Below are 9,313 nucleotides of genomic sequence, written 5' to 3'. Positions count from 1 at the left end.
CCCCATGGCTGCAGGCTCCTCGTGGTCCTGCTGGCTTCTGGGGTCCCCAGCTGCCCTAGCACTGCACAGCTCCCTGTGGCTCAGGCATTAAAGCTGTTCTGTGAAAACATAGTGCCACAGCAAAGTCCTTCCAGCTCTATAGCCTAGCCTGCTGTGAGCAAAAAGGCCCCTGGCCCCAAACCTCTCACTGACTACCTGGCTCCACACTGGAGCCGCATCAGCCCCAGAGCAGCTCATGGCAGAGTATCAGACCTTGCTACAGAGACCTGAGCGAAAGCCAGAGACCAGTGCCATTTGTCCCTCTGCACCCAACCACAATCCCTGGGCACCTCTGTGGCCCAGCAAAAAGAGGATCATGGCCTCAGCTCAGCCTCGAGCCCCCCCAGCTCTGCACCAAACTGAGCTGCAGCAACTCCCGGAGACAAGTTCAACCAGGTTGTAATTGCAAGAACAGGTTGGCACGGGCAGCTGTGTGTCCACCCAGAGGAGTCCTGGAGCTCCCGAGGACGCGTGTCCAGCAAAGAGAGCAGCTGCCAGGCCCCACGGGGCTGCTGTCCGTGCCGGCAGTGTCCGAGCTGCTGTCGACATCAGCTGGTGCAAATGCTGTTGATGGAGGCCACAGCTGGGTCCACGAGCCCCAGCTCCTCCTGTTCGTTGACGCAGAGCTGGTACCCACAGCCTTTGCGCCGGGGCAGCGGCCCGAGGCGCCCGCTGGACTTGGCACGGGGCGGCAGCAAGAACCCAACGCTGCCGGCGATGAGCAGGTGCCAGATGCTGTGGATGTAGAAGTAGTTCTCCTCTGTCTCCACAAAGGCGTAGAGCAGCACGGCAGCCGCCGCAATCAGCGCTCCTGGGCACAGGTAAAAAGCCCAGCGCTTCCAGGTTGGTGGGTAGCAGTGGCGGCGACGGATAGTGCGAGCTGTCTGTGGTGGTGAAAAGGGGGGGGCTGGAAGAGGCAATCCTGGCAGGGATGGACACAGCCCCTGTGCTGCAGTGCCACATCCCCCAGGAGCCAGGGAGGAGGGTTCATGGGGAAGGGTGAGGCAGCAGAGTGGAGATGCTGGCAGGGGAGTGGGGCTAGATGACTGGGCAGGATGCTGAGCACACCTGGGATGGGGACACACAAGGACAGGAATAGCAATTCCTTACCCAAGCAATGGCCATGATCCCTAAGGCAAAGAGGCTGGGCCCCAGCAGGTTCCAGAGCCCATGGCGGTCCATCTGCAGAGCCATGGAGAGCAGCATGGCCCCCAACAGGTACAGCACCTGTGGGGCAGCGGGGCACCATCAGGATGGATCCCCTCTGTGCCCACCCCACGTGCCCCCTCACCGCGCTTGCCTGCTTGACCACAGGCTGGAGCCGGGCCATGGCGATGACAGTGACCCAGACGGACATGAGAGAGCCCAGGAAGTCGCAGAACTGCAGCACGTCGTAGTCCATTATGCAGAACACCACAATGCCCGGCTGGTCGCAGGCGTGGTAAAACTGGGATAAAGGAGAAAGGATGTTAGGGCCTCCCCATACAGCTCCAGCCCCTTGCCTGCTCCCCTCAGCCACCCCTATGCCAGGCTTACAGTGGAGAAGAACATGGTGAAGATATAGACAGCAGCTTCCAGGAGGTAGTGGCTGCGGACAGCGATGGCCACGGGGGGCACGAACATGACATTGCTGAGGCACAGCAGCAGTGTGGAGAGGAGCTGGAAGCCATAGGAGAAAGCCTCGGCATTGTCTGTGCAGCCCCAGCCGTTCCAACCTGTGGATGGGGACAGCTGCCATCAACCCTGCAGCATTTGCAGGGGCTGGGCAGGGATCAGGGAAGACCCTTTCTAATGCCCTGCCGTGAGCTGATGTGGGGGAACTAATGGGATGCACAACCCCCAGGGAGGAGGGGAGGATGCTGGGGGTGTCCCTGGGTGCAGTGGGCACCATGGGTGCCCAGGGAAGCTCTCACCAGCTTTGCACTCGCAGGCAGCATACAGGTAGTTGTTGGTGCGCAGCAGCTTGCACTGGCCATAGATGCCACAGTCGTTGATGCAGGGCGAGAGGTAGGCACGCAGGTACACCTCAGCCGTCACGTTGGTGCAGGGCTCAAACCTGCAGTGCAGGAGAAGGGGGTCAGCCCTTGCACTGCACCCCTCAAGCAGCTCCTGCCTCCACCAGAGGCACCTGTTGCACCCAGATTTGGCAAGTGATGGGAGACCCAGGGCAAGGGCAAGCACGAAAATGACCTGTTTTGGTGCTACATATGGTAGCTGAGAGCTGGTCCCCAAGGATCTGGTGTGCTGCAATTGTCTGTGCCAGGCTGGGTGAGTGGGAGGAATGTGGTCGTGCTTAGACCCACTTTGCCTCTAGAAAAACACGCAGCTGGCTCCCAATTTGTCTGGGTTTTGCTGAGAAAACACCATGCCCTGCAATGCCTGCCTGTGACCATGTTGGGGAAGGACCGACTGCAACTGGCGGCTCAGCAGGAACTAGAATCTCAGCAGAGGGGTTGGAGGAGACACAGCACCCCTGCTGCCCATGCATGGGGCTCTGGGGACACCCAGCACCTCAGCAGCTCCAGCAGGCAGGAACAACGACAGGCCCATGTCCCAACAGAACGCACTAACTGCTGCCTGTGCACACACAGGCACACCAACATGCACAAACATGCACACAGCGCCGTCTGCACACGTGCACAGGGTGTGTGTCTGCTGTCCCTGCATGTGCTCACACGGTCAAACATGGGCATGCATGCACACAGCATTGTCTGCACAGCACAGAGCCCCACATGGACTCTTGTATGCACAAACACGTGCACACAACAGCGTCTCTCCTCCACAGGGCTTTCAGGCAGACACGCACTGCAGAAGCAGAGCTGCAGACACAGGACCAGTCCCTGGAGGTGCTGAGCACAGCAGCCTGCCCAGATCTGCCCCCTCACACACACAGCTAAGCCCTGTCCCTCGCAGTGACAGCCCCGTCCCCTCCCAGGCATGGGTACAGATGGGCACTGCCGCAGAGACAGGCAGGCACCAACAGATGCACGGCGTTCATGAGCTGACAGGCGCTTCTGAACTGAGAGACAGAGGGAAGAGCCGCAGGGACCCACAGATGGTCAGACAGGCACAAGATAGAGCCATCCATGCCCACGCAAACACTCACAGGGTGACACACAGCCCACAAAGCCACATGCACACACATGAGCGGTGACTGCGGCACAGGGGACAGGCACACGCATGGACCCCTGGTGCACATGGATGCAGGGCACAGTGGAGATATACCCTCTGAGTGTAGAGGGAGCGGACATCCCAAGGCTCTTACCCATGCTCTGTGGCACAGAGCGAGCGCAGGCTCAGGTACCAGCTGCCTGTCTGGGGGTAGGGGATTCGCAGGCGGCTGAGGGTGGCCGTGGCATTGACGGAGAGCAGGAAGCCTGCCAGGGACTCTGTGGACACAGAGAGCTCCGTGTGAGTAGGGCAGGGGACGGCCCCTTCTCCTGGGCAGACCTGGGACAGGGACAGAGCACCCTGTGCCAGGCTCCAGGGACAGATGCCCCTGTGGTCTCTGCCATCTCCCACCCAGCCTCTTGCCAGACATGTTCAGGGTGGACATGCACAGCTCAGCCTACCTGTCTCGCAGGTGACTGATGCATTGTCACTGGATGTCAGCGGGACTTCGTGGTTCAGACACCCGAACACTGTCACATTCTCGCCACATAGGGAGCTCTGATGGAAGAGGAGATGGTCCTAAACCAGTGCCAGGAATGTGCCCTGCAAATCACGGCATACCACCTAGCAGTGCCCTAACACACTGCCCATCACCTAAGAACACACAAATCCAGGCCATCACCCTTGCCTTTAGAGCATGCTAATCTCTGTTCCACTATGCATGAACATCCCAAACCCACCCACACTCCAAAACCATGACCCAGCATCCCCAAGCCTGCCCCTCACCCTGCTGCAGTCCCAATGTCACCCATCTCCCAGCCCATGACTCCCAGTCTGCCCTGCCTCAGTCAGGGTTCAGCATGGGCATCTCACCACGTTGAGCCGCAGCTCCAGGTTGAGCACCCCACCACTGTCCAGCACTGGTAGGAGATTGATGACAAAGACAGCAGGGTGGTCGGGTGGCACTGACACATTTGGCCCGAAGAAGATGTAGAAGTGGACGGAGAAGGTGTCCAGCTCATTGCGCAGCGTGGGGCGGACTGGCCAGCACCGCTCACTTGCGGGTGAGGAGGTGGGGATGGGGACCGGGTGCTTCGTGCCATTCGGGCTGGCAGGTGGAGGGTTGTCCCCCAGGGCCAGCCCACCCATGGAGCCGAAGGAGTGTGGCATGTTCATGGAGGCACTGGAGGGCAGGAAGGGTGGCCGGGCCAGGCTGGGTTGTGAGCAGTCTGGAGGACAGAGCAATCAGCCTGGGCACCACACAGACTCTCAAACCCAATTTTAGCTCCCATCTCCCCTTCTTGCCCATTGCTCACCCCCATCTGCAACCCATCCTCAACACCTACTGGTGACCCCATGGCCACAGAGTTGGGTATCATCAAACACCCAGATGGAGCCAGATCCTTCAGGCATCCTTTACGACCCCATCAGTCACCCAAGCAGAATCAAGACCGTGCCACCCACCCATACCTCTCCATGTGTCCTCACCTGTGACTTGCACGATGACCTGGAAGGAGACAGTGCCCGGCACCCCAGGGTGTTTCTCCACCAACACGTAGTACCAGTGCTGCCAGAAGGGCAGGTCCAGTGCCAACTGGCAGGGAGTGTGGTCCCGGCAGTCCATCGCTGTGGAGTTGTGCAGTGGGGGAGCCTTGGCCCGCACACGCAGCCAGAGCGGGCAACCCTCAGCCCCATGGCACCGCAGCACCTCCACCAGCACTCGTGATGTGTAGCTGGGCACAAATACCCTGTGGGACAGTGGTGTCAGGTCCTGCCCCTCAGCACAGACCAATGGGGCTGGGGATGCAAGCAAGAGAGATGAGGCACCCTAAGCACTCCACCCTGGGATGCCTCCTCCTTCGAAGACTCTTTTTCACTCACTTGTAGAGGCAGGAGCGGTTATGGGGGCCCATGCTCTGCTCGGTGACAAAACCAGGGTATAGCACGGCAATGTTCACCAGGCGCTGCACAATGAGCTGTGGCTGGAAAAGATACTGGCACTCCTCGTAGAGCCCCTGCACCAGTAGGACAGTCAGCAAGGGGCAGGAGGCATGAGGCACTGTCCCATCTTGGGGCATCTGCCCCAGGCATTGCCAGCCCATGACACTCAGGCCCCAGCTGAGTGCAACAGTGAGCCCTGCCACCCCACGGTCCCCCCAATCCCTTCACCTTGACAGAGATCTTCCCCTCATCCTTGGGCAGGTGGGCAGCCAGGAACCAGTCCCCAGGCAGTGGGCTGGTGACATTGAACACCCCTGTGGTGCGGTTGGGCAGGGTCCAGGTGAGCGTCAGTGCGAAGGAGCCAGGGACAGCAGTGTCCCTGGGGAAGTGCGTGTGCAAGGGGTTAATGACAGAGGGAGCCCCTGAGCGGAAGTACCTGCAGGAGAGACAGAAGTTAGCAGGGTGCAGGACAGGTCTTGTGGCAGGGCCAGCCTTCCCTACACGTGGGGTTCTGTCCTCTATGCTACTAGGAAGCTCAAAGACATCATATGAATCCACCTGTAAGCTGGGACCTTGCCGGAGACTGTGAGCTTCCTTGGGTGGGTGTTCAAGCAAAACTGTGAATGCATGAGATGCACAAAAGAGTGGAGCCTGCAATGGTCCTGGGAAGATGAATTATGGGCAGTGGGGATGCATGTATGTGTGTGCGCATGTACGTGCATATATGCATGTGTGTGCATGCATCTGTGCACAAGTGTGTGTCTGCTTATGAGTGCATTTGTATGCGTGAGTGCTCCTCTTTATGTACACATGTGTGCACATATGTGCACGTGCAAGCAAGAAGCAGACAGGAGCAAACAGGCCTCAGGGCAAGTTCAAGCAGAGGTCAGCAGGGGCAGACAGAGGCAGGCAGGAAGGAAACAGGCAGGGCAGGCTGCTTACTCACACAGTTATGCTACGGTCTGGACATTGATCCCCAAATGTTCCACCCTGCTCCTTGAAAGTGATGAGGTTCCAAACTGCAATGACTGTGTCCTCAGGGATATGGAAGTGGAAGAGCTCGATGCTGGCAAAGGAGCGGAAGGGGCTGAGCTTGCGTGGTGTGCGGGTGAAGTAGTCTGTCACAAAGAGCCCATCTGCAGAGAAGACCCAAAGGCGCTCTCAATGGGATGGGTGACAGGGGAGGTGCAGCACTCCTCCCAGACCAGGCCCACTCCCCCAAGCTCTGAACATGCCCCAAAATGGGCAGCCTAAAGGCTGGAGGGGCTAGGGCTGTGCCACTTCAGTGTATCCCCAGGGCTGATGTCAGCTTTGCTCATCTTTGCCTTCCAGTCCTGCCACAGTCTGCATCATACCTGCTTCAGCATTGCTGCTAGCCCAGTTCCTGGAGCTGTGGGCACTCATTCTCTGGAGCCCCCAGAGCCCTCAGCCCTGGCTGCTCAGGCTCTGCCCATGTGCAGCCTATCTCTTTGAACTAATTGTTCTCTTCAGTGAGGACCTGCTCCCTGCATTTTACCTATAATAAAGGCACATTCCTTTAGGCTCCAGCTCTGCCCCAACAGGTAAGGTCCCACAGGGACATAGAATCCCTGCTTCTCTGCCTGCCGAGGAGACTCAGTACAGAGCCCATCATAAACCACAGAGTCCTACAACAGAGTCATGAGAAGAAGGAGTGAGCAGTACACTTCCTGCACAGCTCCCCAGCTTTCTCATGATTCGCAGAGGAGGAATGGTTCACAAATGTGTGCACATATGTTCATGTGGGTGCAGTCTGCGTACACAGCAAAATGGAGGCGTGCACACCCACATGCATGGGCGCACATGGCTGTGCACAGGCCCATGTCTGCAAGACACTTCCTGCAAGCACACAGCATTCGCTGGGGTCACCTCTCTTTGCTCAACTGACAGCTTAATTTCCAGGGATTTTCAGGAGCCTCAGCAGCAGAGGGACAGCCACTTCCTTGGCACAATAGAGGCAAGGGAGACCTGGTCTCCAGACAGCAACTGTAACTTCCACCTACCATTGCCACACTTCCTCCATTCCAGCCTGGAAGACCCATTCATTATTCCCCAGAGATGTACCAAGGATGAGATGCACCTCCACACAAGCTGCCAGCAAAAGTGATGCCAGCAGAGAATGGGCTAGGAGCAGGGCTGTACCCAGAAGGGCTCGTTTAGTGGGGAGTGGGAGAGCTGACTTGAAGGGTTGATTTGCATGGCGTGTGCCTGGCTGGAAGTGTGCGCATGTGCTTGTGTGCACATGTGTTTTTGCTGTGTGTGTGCAGCCTCAGCCGGCTGTACACTGACATGCATCTGCTCCCTTGCCTGGAACAAAGGCAGCTCCCCCTCCCTTTCACTGACAGTCGACACAAGCCAGACATTAAATACCCGTTTCAGTGCAAGAGCACTGGGTCCCAGTTTCTCCACTGTGAGCTACCAAGCTACTCCACAGCTCCCCTCCCCACGTAGAGACAGTGACCTGGCAAGGGACCCCAGGAAGGAGGGGATCTTGAACACAACTCCAGAAGGTGGCACGGGGGGAAGCACTCGGAGCTTCCCATTCCCAGCACGGTTCCCCATGCCCACTCACTCAGGGCAAGGCAGGGAGAGCCGGCTGCAGGGAGGGGGTCAGGCTGAAACCCCGTGGCAGTGTGGCCAGAGCATGGGGGGAAAGGGGTTGCTAGAGGATTTGCTATCGATGGGGAGGAGTGTGAAGGAGGAAAGCAAGTGTCCCTCTGCCCCAGGACAGCTTCTGGAGCCGCGGGACCCTCAACCACAGGACTACAGCCCCAGGCCGTACCCGGCGGTCAGCACCGCGGACAGCTCCCGCCCGGCGGTCAGCACCGCGGACAGCTCCCGGTCCGGCGGTCAGCACCGCGGACAGCTCCACGATCAGCGGTCAGCACCGCGGACAGCTCCGCGATCAGCGGTCAGCACCGCGGACAGTTCCTGCGGCTGCATCACCGTTGCCCCATGGCGGCCCTCCCCACGACGACCTGTCCCCCTCCTCCAACGATGTCTCCTCCACGCTCCCAGTACCTCTCCACATCCCTGTCACCAAGCCAGCTTCCCATGCCACACAGCATGCTCCTCGCCTGACATAGTCCTGCCGGTGTCCCCCACACGCACAACTCGATGCCTCGCTGTGCACACGTCCCCCTCTTCACGGGCTGCCCATCCCCACTGCCCCACTGTATGCACACAGCACCCTGCGTCCCATCTGCAGCCCCCCGTGCCCACTGCCCATGTTCCACCGGATGTGCACCATCTGTGTCTTCCTGGGACACACACCTCTGTGCCCCACTGCACATTTATCTCCATGCCCCACTGCATGGGTATCCCATGCTCCATGGCATGCTTATCATTATGCACCACTGCAGGCACATCTTTGTGCCCCACTGCATAGGCATTTGGTATCCCCTGCACATGCATCTCCATGCCCCATCATACAAGCAACCCATTGCACATGCACCTTTGTGTCCCATTGGACACGCACCTCATGCCCGATTGCACGGGCAACTCCTGCCCCATAGCACACATGCTCTGCTCCCAGCTGGGGACACCTCTGTGCCCTGTTGCATATGTGGCCCAAAACCCACTGGATGCACAACACATCCCTTGCTGCACAGAGTCACCATGTCCCATTGCACATGCATCCTGCATCCCATAGCAAGCAAGCATTGCACCCCATAGCAAGCAAGCACTGCACCCCACTGTACACACTGCCCCGTGCCCCATTCTTATCCCACCACCACCTCATTGCATGCATACCCCACATGCCATTGCTTGTGTACCTCATACCCATCGGAAGCACAACACGAGCACCCTCCACCCCACAGCATGTGAACATCCCCTTCGCCTCACAGCATGCAAACCTCCTACCCATTGCACACACACCCCCGGCACACACACGCTGTGCCCCATTACATGCGTACCTCATTCCCCTCGCACACACACCCCTCAATGTGCACCCCCACGGCACGCGCACCCCATGCACGCACCCTCCTGCTCCCCATCCCGTACTCGCCCCTCTGCGCCGCCGCGCGTGTGCCCCACACCCGTGGCACTCAAGCCCCCGCGTCCCCCGGCCCGGCGGCACTCACCGGCGGGCGGCGGAGGGAGGAGGAGCGGCAGGAGCAGCAGGGGCAGGCGGAGGTGGGGGGCGAGAGGCCGCCGCTGCCCGCCGCCCCTGCCGCCCCCCCGGCCCATGCCGCCGCGCCGG

At 59.4% G+C, this 9,313-nt stretch overlaps 1 protein-coding gene across 1 annotated transcript; it reads right to left on the bottom strand.

The window, feature by feature from the left end:
* Nucleotides 1-449: 449 nt before the first annotated feature.
* Nucleotides 450-9,313, bottom strand: TMEM8B (transmembrane protein 8B). The gene is made up of 13 exons (XM_082074714.1): nt 9,195-9,313; nt 6,038-6,227; nt 5,320-5,527; nt 5,032-5,165; nt 4,639-4,898; nt 4,024-4,379; nt 3,612-3,708; nt 3,305-3,428; nt 1,953-2,095; nt 1,576-1,754; nt 1,340-1,486; nt 1,150-1,266; nt 450-923 (listed from the first exon to the last, which is right to left on the bottom strand). Exons 1-13 carry the CDS (start codon nt 9,298-9,300, stop codon nt 588-590), a joined length of 2,397 nt encoding a protein of 798 aa, XP_081930840.1. The 5' UTR covers nt 9,301-9,313; the 3' UTR covers nt 450-587.

This window comes from Streptopelia decaocto (assembly GCF_964273445.1).
Source record: "Streptopelia decaocto genome assembly, chromosome: Z".
Classification (NCBI taxonomy): domain Eukaryota; kingdom Metazoa; phylum Chordata; class Aves; order Columbiformes; family Columbidae; genus Streptopelia; species Streptopelia decaocto.
This window is presented reverse-complemented; position numbering and strand designations above follow the sequence as displayed.

Excerpts from the sequence above, each read along its gene's own strand:
- TMEM8B (XM_082074714.1), bottom strand. The coding sequence starts at position 9,300 with ATGGGCCGGGGGGGCGGCAGGGGCGGCGGGCAGCGGCGGCCTCTCGCC. Across the intron at positions 6,228-9,194 it reads CCTCCCTCCGCCGCCCGCCG|ATGGGCTCTTTGTGACAGAC; the intron begins GTGAGTGCCGCC and ends TCTTCTCTGCAG. Across the intron at positions 5,166-5,319 it reads AGGGGAAGATCTCTGTCAAG|GGGCTCTACGAGGAGTGCCA; the intron begins GTGAAGGGATTG and ends CTACTGGTGCAG.